The sequence below is a fragment of the Sitophilus oryzae genome, unplaced genomic scaffold (genome assembly GCF_002938485.1).
Source record: "Sitophilus oryzae breed Bouriz unplaced genomic scaffold, Soryzae_2.0 scaffold_379_pilon_pilon, whole genome shotgun sequence".
Taxonomy (NCBI): Eukaryota; Metazoa; Arthropoda; class Insecta; order Coleoptera; family Curculionidae; genus Sitophilus; species Sitophilus oryzae.
Window position 1 is genome coordinate 1,304,023 of NW_022146950.1, and position 15,916 is coordinate 1,319,938.

The 15,916-nt window shown below is 34.3% G+C and overlaps 1 protein-coding gene across 1 annotated transcript; it reads left to right on the top strand.

The window, feature by feature from the left end:
* Nucleotides 1–95: 95 nt before the first annotated feature.
* Nucleotides 96–15,224, top strand: LOC115885267 (nuclear RNA export factor 1-like). Its single transcript, XM_030904117.1, has 9 exons — nt 96–356; nt 423–647; nt 3,305–3,446; nt 3,507–3,682; nt 3,736–3,876; nt 11,126–11,343; nt 12,299–12,470; nt 13,959–14,284; nt 15,010–15,224. The coding sequence occupies exons 1-9, from the start codon at nt 219–221 to the stop codon at nt 15,107–15,109; spliced, it is 1,638 nt and encodes a 545-aa protein (XP_030759977.1). The 5' UTR covers nt 96–218; the 3' UTR covers nt 15,110–15,224.
* Nucleotides 15,225–15,916: the final 692 nt, after the last annotated feature.

Sequence of the window (15,916 nt, forward strand, 5' to 3'; positions counted from 1 at the left end):
ATCGAATTACCTCTCATCCATAGATAATAATTTATTTTTAAATCATTTGAACTACTCTTATAAATCACAGTTCACAGCTGTGGTTCACAGTTTGTTTTGATTTTAGTTTATTTATTTCGGCTGATGTTTGGCTGTTCAGTTGATTTAAGGTTTATAATCAACTTTTGATCCTATTTTGTTTTTAGTTATTCGCTCTTACGATCTTAATAAGTTTTATAATGAATAATAAAGCCGAACTAATGTCTAAGGGTGCAAGTTCCGATTCAGTTTTAATTAACGAAATTACTCTTGCAACCGGTAACCTTTATAAATACAAACACCTTCTAATTAATCCCAAATGTTGGCATCAATTTGTGGTGAGTAGAGTTAATAAAGATAAGAATATTTTTCGGTTTCTAGAACATCTCTAATTCAAATTTTAGATCAACAATACTGGTGATTTAACGAGAGATGAAATTTTAGAAACTATATTAGATCATATTCATCCTTGCGATTTAATTCCAGTTTTCTTTTCAAAAGACAGTCTGAGCTCTAATTCGTACTTTCTGGCTCGAAACTGTGAAGCTGCCGTTCAAAAGATATGCAAAGATAATTTGACCATTGATCATCCGTACAACAAGATTGCAGGAGCAAACACGTACAAACCGGTATGTTAATAGCTCGTATTTATTCAAAATTTTCTGACAAGATGTTATTTTTTATTTGGTAATTCGGTATACCGGTAATTCTTCTCTACACTGTTGTTACTTAGTTTTATTTGGTGCTTGTTAGATATAACACCATAAAATATAGACTGAGCATCTCATTCATAAATAGCTGGAACATGCGGTCAGACAACGTCTTGTTATTGTTGTGTTATTGTTTTAGGTTATAACGAGTGCGACACGAGCGATAGATAGGTTGTCTCTGTCATAACGGTCGTTCCCTGACGACTCTGCCGAGAAACACAACACTGTCTTTCGTTTCTCAGGTACACCTGAACTCTCCGTATCATAGCCGGGTAACTTTTTTATTTTAATGAAGCTATAATTAAATTAAAAATATATCGTATTTAAACTTTTTTATGTTTTATTAAGATTTAGGACAGGTTTTTTGAATAAAAGTTTAGAAAAAAACGTCTTAGAGTCCAAAAAGGATAAAAATAATAAAATACACGTTATAGAAGAAATTTTATTAACGAAATTACATAATTTTTGAAATTAATAATAAATTATTAATTTTAGTCAAACATTTACAACCCCTAATATTAATCAAAACAGGATCTATTTCACAGATATAATAGAATCGGCGACAGGGAGAGAAAAAATATATGATTTTTGTAATTTTTTTTCTGGTTAAGTGACGTCTTATTATGTAAATTAGAGAAAACATAAATCTGTTCCATTAAAGCAAGGAAGGTGATAGGAAGTGGATAATATGAAAACTACATTTATTTAACACGGTACTGTCTTTATAATACCGGGTGCGTTCCAAAAGTGGCTCATCCTCAAATTTTTTTTATATTTTCAAATAAAAAACAAGATTTAGTATGTTAGTATATGACATAAATCAGGATTGATTGACGCATTCAATTGTTTTTGGTCACTTCCTGTTTCACCGGAAATGAATATAACTTTTAATTTTTAAACGGCACCCTCGGTATATTTCTACTTTATTCGATAGAAAATGATAACAATTTAATTTTTAATAATAATATTGATTTCTGAATAGAATGACATAGCATAATATGTCAACTTTTGACATTTTCGCATATGGTTTAATTGTAATTGTAACACGCGGTTCATAACGACAATTTGACTCGAAATACCAAGTGTGTGGTATCAATATATTCATAAAAAAATGATTTTTCCAAATATGCCAATGAGTCTCCCTTGTTTCATTTGAAAAAATTGACATATGTATGATTAAAACTACGATTTGTACATCTTTTAACCGGTCTAAACAAGACACGAAACCCATTAGACGATCAAAACTATTTTTCCAAGGCTCCTTGATTGAAACTTAGTGTTTTTAACAACACCATGGCACCGTAGATTGAAATTTAAAATACGATTTGTTTTTAAGCGACAATGTCAAAAGTTGACATATGATAGTCATTCTATTCAGAGTGTCATTTTTTATCGAATAAAGTAGCAATATACCGAGGGTGCCTTTAAAAATCAAAAGATGTAATCATTTCGGTGAAACAGGAAGAGACCAAAAACAATTGAATGCATCAATAAATCCTAATTTATGTCATATACCTACTAACATACAATTTTTTTTTGTATCTGAAAAAATAAAAAGTTATAGGGGTGAGCCACTTTTGAGACGACCCGGTATCTTAAAAAATATTGTTTCATAATGTAATATCATTTTAAAATTCTTGTATGTTATTTTAGATTCTGAAGATAATTTTAGAATAAACCGGAATATATTTTTAATAAAAACATTATTAATTATTAACAGGGTTATAATTATGATTTTGTTACAATGTAAGTAAGTAAATAATGTAATGTAAGAGAAAAAATTCAGATTTTACATTTTACTAAAATATTATCTAAATAAGCGCCTTTCTACAACAACGCCACTGACTCCCAATGGGTAAATTGAGAGTTGCCTACCGGTCAAAAGTCGTTTCAAGACTTAAATGGATTATTTAAGTCAAATTTCTTGCAAATTTGGCACTGGCGAACCATATTTTATAGTTCTTGAACAGAAAAAGTCAATAAAATAAACACTTAAGCACTACAAGCTAAGAAAATGCGTTAATACAGCCGGGGAGATAGCGGCAACAAAGCTTTACCGCACACGTGCGACACGTACTACAAGGTAATAAATGAATGAATAGGCTCCCTCGCCTCTAATCGGTGTTGTCATATTGTAAAGAACTTATCCTTTTTAAACAGTATCCGACTTATAATTTAGTAGTATAAGGACTATTTAATACATCTCTGGAATATTAAAACCTACTTTATTAAACTGTAGTATTAATATCTCAATATATGTGTATAACAAGAAAAAAAATATTGATAATATTAAAGACGTGACAACATAGGCTGGATGAGGAAGGCTCAGTCGACTGTACCCAGAAGTAAACATGTGTACAAAAAAGATTGTTTGACCGCGTTGAGATGTAAATAGTGTAGTCTATATTTTATTTTAAGTCTATGTATAACACCCTACGAATTTGGTACTTTTTTTATATTAGTCGAAAGCATACACTTAAATACAAATTTTAAGCAAAATAAGTAAATTAAAAGTGTATTTATGAGTTTCAGTTGATACTAATTTTATTTCTTATGTTGATTATGTTTTGTTTTAGTTCAAAATAAATATAGTATTAAACTTTTCGAATACAAATGAGGTAAAAATTGATGTTCAGAAAAATGTGTTGATCGTTTTACAAAAGCGTATGAATATACCCGAAAAGGTGCTCGATTTGGACAGATTTGCAAAAGATAAAGGTATTTTTTTACTTAGATCGCCGGACACTGTTCAAAGCCCTTATTACATCTAATTTTCAGATTTAACAGAGTACTGTCCGCTCTCTCAACCAAAGATTATGTATTTTGTTTTACATATCTCCAAGACGTTATCACCTGAGGAGCTTATTTTATCAAACAATAATATTAAAATATGTAGTCCTCTCGAGGTTCTCTTTGGTATGAAACTGAAGAGAATAGATCTGAGTAATAATGAAGTAAGTGTTTTCTAATTGTTTAGATATAATTTTCATTAAATTATATAATTTAGATTAAGTCATTTGATGATTTGATGTCGTTGAAACATTTTAATATTAAAGAACTGAAGTTGAGCGGCAATCCCTTATGCAATTGCGATGAGAGCGAATATATTTCCAAAGCTAAAGAAATTTGTCCAGGAATTGAATTTTTGGTAAGATAAATTTAAGAGACTAAAGACATCTAACTTAAACGAGACATAACTATTTAAGGACTGTTCAGCCATTTTTCACCTTTACGTCATCATTATTTATCAAATATAAGTATTAGGGTGTGTCTGAGATTAGTCCAGATTGGGCGCGTTCAGCGAACACAACCGCTGACATTTAGCGTAGAATTTCGCTGACCCTTGATTTATGACATTTCACGGTATTCCCTAAACGGCAAAAAGTAGCAAAAACAACAAAACAACAAGAAACAGCAGCCGTCTCATGCGCTCTCTGTCTACTATAAAAGTTTGAGAGAAATTTAAATAAATCGTCTTCAAATCAGTCTATAATCGATCTTTAGTCTTTAGAATAAAAATTATTTTGAAAAAAGAATTATTACTGTGGCGATCAATTAATAATTGAAAATATATTATTTGACAATACTGTCAAGGTGTATGTGGCGCCATCTGTCGGAGAAGCGAGCAACTAAAACCGCAACGTGTCCAGAAACCTGAAGACAATATTTTGTTGTAGCGCCATCTCTTAATCAAGTCGACAAGTAAGCGAAGCAGACAATAGAATGTACTAGTAGATGGCGGACCCGTCCCGATAATTTTAGATTGTTCGCGAAACACTCACCACAGCTATATAAAAGGAGCGCTTACGACAGTTGGAGAAGTTTAAGAGTTTTTGAAATTTGAATATACCGCGTGGAAATTGAAAATCGGACAATTTGGTGAAGGAATAGTTAGTTTGTTGTGTGTTATAAGTTAGTAATTGTGTATAAAGTGAGAAAATAAATTCGTTAAGTATTTTATCGTGAGTTTAAATTAGTGGACCCACGGAATCCGTAACAATTGGTGTCGGAAGTGCGATTCAAGAGGATTTTAAGAAGAAATTAAGTGGATTGGACGATTTTTACACCGAATTTGGGAATTTTTATGGTTGGTACGAGACAGCAAGCGAAGAAAATGGAGGAAGTAAGCAAATTATTGGGCGATTTTATGGAGAATATGAGAAGAGAAAAGGCAGAAGAACAAGAGAGGCTGCGAAAAGAAAAAGCAGAAGATCAAGAAAGACTCCGTAAAGAACGAGAAGAAGAGCGAGCCCGACTAGAAAAAGAGAAAGCAGAAGAACAGGACCGCTTACTGAAAATTCTAGAAAATCAAGACAAAATTTTCGAAGATTTGAAAATCCAACGACAACAAGAGAAACAAGAAGAACAGGACCGGCTTGAGAAAATATTGGGTAATTTGGAAATTCGTTTGGAGGAGCGACGTCAGAGAGAAAAGCAAGAAGAACAGGACCGGCTTCAGAAAATCTTAGAAAATCAGGAAATTCGACTTCAGAAAAGCTTCGGAGACATGGAAAAAAAGCAAGAAGCAATGTTGGAAATGCGTTGCCAGGAACAGCAGAATCACTTCCAAGAAGCCGTAGAAGATCTGGAGGAACGCCTTCAGCAGAAAATGGAAAATTAGAGATGGACCTACAGAAGACCAAGGTACAAGTAAGGACACCTGGCGTTCATGGAACTGCGAACCTCAAGGCCCCGACCTACGATGGGCAAACCACCTGGACGATGTACCACCGCCAGTTTGAAGTAGCGGCTGCTGCCAATGGATGGACTGACCAGGAGAAAGCAGCGGCACTTGTCATCGCGCTGCGTGGCCCTGCCCTGGAACTCCTGCAAACTATTCCTGCAGCCCAACAGCAGGAATACCAAACTTTGGTTGCTGCACTGGACAGAAGATATGGCGACCAACATCGACGCCAACTTTACCAGGCCCAGATCAAGACACGCCTGCAAAGGTCCGGAGAGAGTCTGCAGGAATTTGAAGCAGACTTACGTCGGCTGGTACACCTAGCGTATCCTGAAGCACCGGAAGGATTTAGGGAGGAACTCGCTGCTCAGTGCTTTATCAGCGGACTGAGGGACAATGAATTACAGAGGGCGCTGCAAATATCGCGATTTTCTACCAGCAGCGAAGTACTCGTCAGGGCGCTGGAAATCGAAGCTGCTTTTAGCGCCATCCCTAGACCGAAGATAAGATCGGTAACGGTAGAGGAACAGCCCGAGAGTACCCACAGAAGTTTGGAGGAGATGTGTAGAAAATTCGTCAAACTATGTGAGCTACTAATAAACAAGGGAGTCAACAACACCCAGACAGAGAACCAGAGAAGATTCCAAGATATTAGGTGCTATAGATGTGGCAGGATTGGCCATATCCAACGGGATTGTCGCATCCAAATGCCATTCCGTTCATCATTAAGAGAACATCGGCACATCGGAAGATCCCAGGACATAAGTTGCTATAGATGTGGCAGGAATGACCACATCAAACGGGATTGCCGCGTCCAAATGCGATTCCGTTTACCATCGAGAGAACATAGGCACCAGGAAATCAACACTAATGAGCGAGTATTGGCTGAAGAAAACAGAGCCCCTAGGATGTTTTCCGTTAGGAGTCTAGGAAAAACCGCTGACAGTTTGGTGATCAACGGAAGGTCAATGGTAGAAGAATTGGAATGACTGTGGACACAGGCGCTATGGTATCGTTGGTGCGGACTAACTCAGTGCAAGGATTGAAGATGATGCCTCTTAGAAGAAGAGTGTATTTACGTACAGTTACGGGGAAATGGCCGTTGTACGGGAGAGGCTTTCATGGAATTGGAGTTAGGGAATTTGAAGTTTCGGCATAGCGTTTTAGTGGCAGACATTGAAGATGATTTTATCATGGGTATGGATGTGATCAGTCAACATGGTTTTTCGTTTGATCACCATAGAAACATCCTGAAAATCGGAAATGAGGAATTTTCTGTATCTAAAGAGAAGAGACCAGGAAATATGGAAGAAAGATCATCGAAAATTGTGATGATACCTGGTGATACCAAGAAGACTGTGTTCGAGAAAATAGAGGAAACCTCTGGGTGCCGTGTAGGACGGGTACAAATTATCGACAACGACCTAGATCGACGACGAGCTACCTTGGACAAGAAAATGAAACATCGTGAAAGCACTATCAGAGTAAGGAATTTTGAATTGAGAACTGACAAACAATGGACGACGATACAATTGAGGAAAGATCAAATGAAAGATCCAGACATCGGAGCAATACTACGGCTCAAGGAAGGTAACGGCGAGAGACCACCGTCGCAGGATATTGCGGACAGAGGGCTGGGTTTTCAAATCTCTCTGGGCTCAGTGGAATTCACTGGTGATTGAGAATGGATTGTTAAAGCGCACGTGGGAAAGTGCGGATGGCAGGACCGTAACAACTCAGTTACTGGTACCAAGGAAGAAAGTCACCCAGGTATTGGAAGAAATTCATGGTGGTAAAACTGGAGCCCATCTTGGGGTAAACAAGACCCTGAGCAAGCTGAGAGACCGTTTTTACTGGGTGGATTATTGTGAAGATGTTAAGAAATGGTGTCAACGTTGTAAGATTTGCGCAGCTAGACAAGGACCAAGTACTCGATCTGGAGGAAAAATGGAACAAGATAACGTTGGACGGTCGTTCGAAAGAGTCGTTAGGAAGGAAAGATTATTGGGAATTCATAAGGCCGTGAGAAGTAAGATTACGCTAGCCAGTGACCGGATGAAAGCTCGTTACGACCTCAGAGCTAATTCTACGGGATTTCAACAGGACGATAGAGTATGGTTGTATAATCCACAGCGCAAGAAAGGAAGGTCCCCAAAGTTAACTCCAGCATGGGAAGGTCCTTATACAGTCATCAAGAGGATAAATGATGTAGTGTACCGGATTCAACGCAGCCCTAGAAGTAAGATGAAAGTAGTTCATCTGGATCGATTGAAGAGATACCAGACAGGAAACCTTGATCGGGACGATCAAATTTGAGAAGGGGGCAATGTCAAGGTGTATGTGGCGCCATCTGTCGGAGAAGCGAGCAACTAAAACCGCAACGTGTCCAGAAACCTGAAGACAATATTTTGTTGTAGCGCCCTCTCTTAATCAAGTCGACAAGTAAGCGAAGCAGACAATAGAATGTACTAGTAGATGGCGGACCCGTCCCGATAATTTTAGATTGTTCGCGAAACACTCACCACAGCTAAAAAGGAGCGCTTACGACAGTTGGAGAAGTTTAAGAGTTTTTGAAATTTGAATATACCGCGTGGAAATTGAAAATCGGACAATTTGGTGAAGGAATAGTTAGTTTGTTGTGTGTTATAAGTTAGTAATTGTGTATAAAGTGAGAAAATAAATTCGTTAAGTATTTTATCGTGAGTTTAAATTAGTGGACCCACGGAATCCGTAACAATACAGTATTAAACATTAAATTTCTAAAAAATAATAGTTTATAAATAACTTTGCCTATACACCAAAACAAAACAACTTAAAATAACAGGAACTGGCAGTTGGACCAAGTCACCTTTTACGCAATTTTTTTCGATGGTATGGTACAAATAAAATTATTGAAGGTGTAAATACCTTTGGTAAATACCACACAATAAAAAAAAACAACGTAAGGGGTGACGTGGAGATGAAGATTGCTGTTATTTTATAAGTAAACTTATATAGGGATACCCAATTTTTGGGCGCAATTTTTCGTCGATCAGACGGTATAATTACAATCAAAAGTTATTTATGCTAATTTAGAATTTTTTCAGAAAGTCGTATTTTTTTTTCTTTAATTTAATTTGTTGTTGTAAATCAAGTTGAATTTTCTTTATTTCTTTAACTTCCTCGATCTCTATTTACAATTGTCTTTTTTGAATATTTTAGATTAACTGTTTCACAATGCACCGTTTGTGTCCGGGAAGGGTTTATAGTTTCATAGTTGGTCGATTTTCGAAAGAAATCAGTACATGTATATTATTTCGTATATTTTTCATTTTATTGATTTTATGGAAAGTACTGTTCATTAAAATGTTATATCCTATGTTATAGGGCTTGTTTCTCTCTACAATTTCCTGTTTCACAATGTACCGTTTGTGTCCGGGAAGGGTTCATAGTTTCATAGTTGTCGATTTTCGAAAGAAATCAATACATGTATATTATTTCGTATATTTTTCATTTGATTGATTTTATGGAAAGCACTGTTCATTAAAATGTTATAGGGCTTGTTTCTCTCTACAATTTCCTGTTTCACAATGTACCGTTTGTGTCGGGGAAGGGTTCATAGTTTCATAGTTGTCGATTTTCGAAAGAAATCAGTACATGTATTATTTCGTATATCTTTTATTTTATTGATTTTATGGAAAGCACTGTTCATTAAAATGTTGTATCCTATGTTATAGGGCTTGTTTCCCTTTACAATTTCCTGTCTCACAAAGTACAGTTTGTGTCGGGGAAGGGATCATAGTTTCATTGTAGTCGATTTTCGAAAGAAATCAGTACATGTATATTATTTCGTATATTTTTCATTTTATTGATTTTATGGAAAGCACTGTTCATTAAAATGTTGTATCCTATGTTATAGGGCTTGTTTCCCTCTACAATTTCCTGTCTTACAAAGTACAGTTTGTGTCGGGGAAGGGATCATAGTTTCATTATTGTCGATTTTCAAAAGAAATCAGTACATGTATATTATTTCGTATATTTTTCATTTTATTGATTTTATGGAAAGCACTGTTCATTAAAATGTTGTATCCTATGTTATAGGGCTTGTTTCCCTCTACAATTTCCTGTCTTACAAAGTACAGTTTGTGTCGGGGAAGGGATCATAGTTTCATTGTTGTCGATTTTCAAAAGAAATCAGTACATGTATATTATATTTCGTATATTTTTCATTATATTGATTTTATGGAAAGCACTGTTCATTAAAATGTTGTATCCTATGTTATAGGGCTTGTTTCTCTCTACAATTTCCTGTTTCACAATGTACCGTTTGTGTCCGGGAAGGGTTCATAGTTTCATAGTTGTCGATTTTCGAAAGAAATCAATACATGTATATTATTTCGTATATTTTTCATTTGATTGATTTTATGGAAAGCACTGTTCATTAAAATGTTATAGGGCTTGTTTCTCTCTACAATTTCCTGTTTCACAATGTACCGTTTGTGTCGGGGAAGGGGTTCATAGTTTCATAGTTGTCGATTTTCGAAAGAAATCAGTACATGTATTATTTCGTATATCTTTTATTTTATTGATTTTATGGAAAGCACTGTTCATTAAAATGTTGTATCCTATGTTATAGGGCTTGTTTCCCTTTACAATTTCCTGTCTCACAAAGTACAGTTTGTGTCGGGGAAGGGATCATAGTTTCATTGTAGTCGATTTTCGAAAGAAATCAGTACATGTATATTATTTCGTATATTTTTCATTTTATTGATTTTATGGAAAGCACTGTTCATTAAAATGTTGTATCCTATGTTATAGGGGCTTGTTCCCTCTACAATTTCCTGTCTTACAAAGTACAGTTTGTGTCGGGGAAGGGATCATAGTTTCATTATTGTCGATTTTCAAAAGAAATCAGTACATGTATATTATTTCGTATATTTTTCATTTTATTGATTTTATGGAAAGCACTGTTCATTAAAATGTTGTATCCTATGTTATAGGGCTTGTTTCCCTCTACAATTTCCTGTCTTATAAAGTACAGTTTGTGTCGGGGAAGGGATCATAGTTTCATTGTTGTCGATTTTCAAAAGAAATCAGTACATGTATATTATATTTCGTATATTTTTCATTATATTGATTTTATGGAAAGCACTGTTCATTAAAATGTTGTATCCTATGTTATAGGGCTTGTTTCTCTCTACAATTTCCTGTCTCACAAAGTACAGTTTGTGTCGGGGAAGGGATCACAGTTTCATTGTAGTCGATTTTCGAAAGAAATCAGTACATGTATATTATTTCGTATATTTTTCATTTTATTGATTTTATGGAAAACACTGTTCATACTGCTTTGTAACTTTTTTGACAACAAATATCTCCTATTTTTTAAAGATTCGATTAACTACGATTGACTATAAACTTCAACAAACCATAAAAAATAAACAATAAACTGAGAAAATTGAAGTTATTTTACATTAGTTGACACAGATAAGGAAATAGGTCAAGGCTGACTTGTCTCAGCCTAAATATTTACCGCTGAGAATTTTGCACAGCGGCTGACTGTTGCTGTTCGTCAGAATAGACCGTTTAGGGAATTCGCTTACTCAGCCACTCAGCCGCTGACCGTCCCTGAACGCGCTCACTGTTAAAATATGTATGATTATAAACAAGCGGAGTGTTGTTAGATATCTTCGTTTTAGACAGTAATTGTTGACGTAATTGTTTTTTTTCAAATTAGGATGGTATGCCTTTATCTAGGGGAAAATTACCGATGACAAAAAGAAACTACCTTTGCGACGATAATAGCTTTGACCTGGTCAACCAATTTTTGGAGTATTTTTTTACTGTGTATGATTCAAAGGATCGTAGGCTTTTGTCAGGATTATATCACACGGAGGCACTGTTTTCATTAACAACCATATATGTACCTAATCAACTTTCATCTACCGGTGCTCAGTACGTTATACAGGGTGTTTCAAATTTTAGCTCTCGCCATTGAGATCTCGGAAAAGAAAGTTGTCCGTTTGTGAGCCCAATGATCTGAAAATTTCCGGTTTCCGTTTTTATTTTTGATGGGTTTAAAAAACTATTTATTTGCGCGTAAAAACTATTTTTTTGCGCGTAAAAAACTATTTTTCACACGTAAAAAACTATTTTTACACAAAAAAACTATTTTAAACGCGTAAAATATTCTTTTAAAGAGTCCATTTCACTAGTCCGAAAAAGTACCAAAATAAGCGTTCGGCATTTAACGTTTTATATAAAACTGGCTAGGTATTTTTACACAAATGAAGAAGGAAATTAAATTAAACGATTATACTATATCCGTATTGTAGCACATTTTTTGACAACTTCTTTATTTTTAAGATTTTGATGGTCAAACATCAACAAAATATTCCATGTTTGGACTAAATTTTCTGGAAAATAAAGATATAATTTAAAATTCCGTTACAATACTGAAATGGATTGAAGTTTTGTGATTACAGTGATATATAATTTATATGGTTTTGTAACAAATTGCTCGCTATTTTATGGCAAATGCTGAAGCTGCAAACCTTAATCAAGCCTAATCAAAGCACGTGTGTTTGGAATTTTGGATGTGTTTTTAAAACATGTCCTTCATGTAAATAAAAAACTTATATTCGTTAAAAAAAATTGAAGATGGTGTGGACACAGTGAGGGGACACACAATAGATCTGTAAGGTCCTCCCCTCCCGCCACCATTTTACAACTGATTTTTACGTCACCAAAGAATGAAGCTAAAAAAGTTTCTTTATGTGTGCCTTTATAGTCAACTTTGCCCCAATGTAAGCCACCTTGTGTCTCTTACCGTTTCCTAGATCCCAATAGGGAGAGTCGAACTTGAAATACCCGGTAGTTTTTCCTTGACTGTTATAAATTGTTATTTTAGTTTACGGCCATACAGTATAGTAGCAAGAAACCTGAAGAAGTCTGCCGATTTTTCTAAAACTACAGATTTTATTTTTAAAGGAAGACAAGATATCTGTAATTTATTTATGAATCAGTTGCCTCAGACTGAACACGACCCATACTCGTTTAGCGTTGACTTGGTATATAAAACGGTACATAAAATAAAGGGTGTCCCAGAAACCAGTGCAAGTATCTTGAGGAGTGGTAAATTTGGCCAAAAGAAACATCTTTTCCACAGTTCTAACCAAATAAACTTTTAGTCACGTGATTAAGCTTGACCGGCACAGCGTTGCCCACGTTTATATTTTCTATTAATCAAAATATGCTAGGAAACAAAAATAAATTAATTATAAATATATAAACAGTTATTATTTACATCAACAAAACTCACCTTCTTAACAGCACTTAGTAGACTTAAAAGGCCGTTACTACCGTTTTCCCGTTCAAAATATTCTAATAAAGTTGCAATGACTTTTTTAGGGCTATTAAGCTATCTTGTACACTTCGCATTAAAAGAGGTTCTAAAAAGAACAATGTTCGACTGCATGGTCTGTTAGGAAGCATTTTCAAGCTTAAAGTATCACAACACTATTTATTTAAACCAAAAACTCGTAATACAAAACTAAAGTGTCAAAACGAATGACAATGTCAGGAAATAAATAAATAAATGCGGCAACATGACATTTTTTGCAGCAGAGCTACCACCTGAATCCCCAGCGCGAAATTTAAATTACAGTTAGTCAGCACGGCGCCGAATATGTCCATGGTTGGCAACGATGAATTTAAAAATCGCGTCCGCGATTACGTAACTAAAAGTTTAATTGAATCGGTGAGTTCGAAAACCGTACATGTCGAAAATTAGCGTTTCCAGAAAATTAATAAAAACTTTTTAACATTGAAACTGATCGACATATGATTTCGGTTTGCATAGAAAAGTTTTAGGTCTCGTGGTTTGCAATGTATTTTAATGGTAGTTTTTAAAAAATAAAATGCACTACGAATCACACATAAAAAGAGGGAATGGACTTGTGCGGTTTTTGAACTCAACATCCTGTATATAAAAAAAAAACTAATGAATATTTGTTAATTTTTTTAATTTTTATTCGGGACAAAGAAAAAATACATCATCAAAAAAGACATCTCAATCATTCAATCATCATTTTCTGTGAGTAAAACAACTAACTGGCTACTATTTTGTTGCTGATATAAAAAACCGTACAAGTCACGGACATGTACGGTTTTTCTCCTCATTCTACGGGTGCAATTGTACCTAGTACGGTTTTTACGCTCAAGTTATAAAGAGACAAATTTTAAACAAAATGTCAAATTTTGGACTTGTACGGTTTTCGAACTCACCAATTCAATTGTTATGAACTATATTTACCATTTTTAAAATAAATTAAAAATAGCCCAAATATTTAAATTTGAAAATTAAAAAAAAAACATTTTGATAACCGCTGGCTACTAGAAATCTCGAGAGAGTGAACAGTGGCGCTCAAAAGTTTGTCAACATTTTCCAAGAAAAATAGAACATTTTCAATTTCTTGAAACATTTGTGCATTTCTTGCACTTATTTCTGAGACACCCTGTATATAAGCTAATTTATGCAATTGATATCTATTATATCTGTCTTTTTGTAGGATAAATGTGCGGTAATTGTAGTGATGGGTGTGTATAAAGAATTTCCTCTTACACTGCTAGATAACGAAAGAACGCTTGGGTTTACCAGGTCGTTTGTGCTCGAGTTATTTGATGACCAAGGTAGAGCTGTGATCACAAACGAACAATTGCACGTATATAACGCGTTGAGCTATCAGGAAAGGAACGCGTTCCAAGACCCGAGGGTCCATACAGAAGTCCTCATTCCGCAGGAAAGCGTTTTAAAAGCACAGAATGAGGCCGAACGTGAAGAGCTTGTCTTCACATTGGGGCAAATTACAAAACTAAAAGTCGATTGGTCTAGAAAGTAAGAATAAAAGTTTTGTGTCATTAAGTGGATTTTTGACAGATAGAAACAGTTGCCTGTCATCGTTTCAGCTGTCGACACACTTAATTACAAAACTTTTTGATCATATATATGTTATAGTAGAAATTGGAAATCAGTGATTGTTCACAATTACTAGTAAAAGCTCACATTCACTGATTTGCTAAGACTACGCCAGTAAAAGTTAACAGCTAGTTTTGAAACCAACTTTTACTAGTGAATGCTAGCATTACCTGGACGATAGCAGTGAGTTTGAAAAATTCAGTTAGCGCGGTTGTCACATGTTGTAAAATATAAGGATAAGTTGAATAATAGGTGATGTAAGGATAATAATAAATTGAGCTAAACGTGCCAACGTTGCCAGACATCTGGCATAAATTCGCTTTGTTTTTTGTGGTTATGTATAATTGTTTTGTTATCGTTGTAAAAAGTGCTATGCGGTATTTTCCCTGTGGAAGAAATTTTCTGTGAAATAGCTTTTACTGGCAATCTTTAGTAAATGCTACTTAGTGCATTTTATTTTGACTAGTGAATGTTAGAATTTACTAGGAAAAGGCTACAAATCTCTTTAAAATACCACATTCACTGGTCCAATGCGTAATTATATTAATTTATTCCTAGTGAATGTTAACAATCACTGAATTTCCGACTTTTACTGTAACATATATATTTATTAATTTTTAATGTTTTATTCTGTTATTTTCCAGATGTTTAGAAGAATGCAATTATGTCTTGAAAGAAGCTATTGAACTCTTTGTAGATCTGTACAAAGCAGATAAGTTTCCTAAACATGCATTTGTAGATTAATATTTTTTATCGAATAATACTTTTTTCTCTCTTGTATATGTGTATGTTGTATGTTGTGAACGATGAGAAGCTTGTGAAAAGGGAAATAAAATACTAAAGGTACTCCTATTTATAAGAATGTTTTTTAATATTCTCATGTATCTCGTGTTTTAATTTAATAAATTTGTTTTTTTGTCTTTGGTTTATACAAGGTCCGGCAATAGTGCGTCGGACATCTGTAGCTCCTAGAATAAACGACTTGGGAAGGATGTATTTCAGGAAAATATATTAACTTCTACAGGGTGGCTCAAAAAAGTTTGAGTGGGTCGGGATGATTTTTTTTAAATGGAAAACCCTGTATATTATATAATTTTCGATATGAATAAAATATGTTTCGATAGTTTCAGAGATATTAATAAATAAATAAAAAATATATATTTTCAACCCCTTCATTAAAAAAATTATTACAAATACTAGAACTTTCCTGAAATCAAAACTATATTAGGTATATACTTTAGATGGACTATACTTACTTTGCTATAAATATCGTAATCTTAAATCATACTGGATGTTCAAAATTCTACGCCAAACTTTCTTCATTGAATGGCTTTGATAAACATTTACTATGGAAAATGCCATATGAAATATATGCGTAACCGTTAAAAATTTTGAGATACTCTAATACCATTTTTAATTCCATTAAAAAATCGAAGAAAAATTATTTTGTATTTTAGAAAGTTTGGTGTAAAATTTTGTACATCCTGTGTTATTTAAGATTACTATATTTATAGCAAAGTAAGTACAGACCATCTAAAGTAAATACCTAAT

Excerpts from the sequence above, each read along its gene's own strand:
- LOC115885267 (XM_030904117.1), top strand. The coding sequence starts at position 219 with ATGAATAATAAAGCCGAACTAATGTCTAAGGGTGCAAGTTCCGATTCA. Across the intron at positions 3,447-3,506 it reads CAGATTTGCAAAAGATAAAG|ATTTAACAGAGTACTGTCCG; the intron begins GTATTTTTTTAC and ends TCTAATTTTCAG. Across the intron at positions 12,471-13,958 it reads TTGACTTGGTATATAAAACG|GATAAATGTGCGGTAATTGT; the intron begins GTACATAAAATA and ends GTCTTTTTGTAG.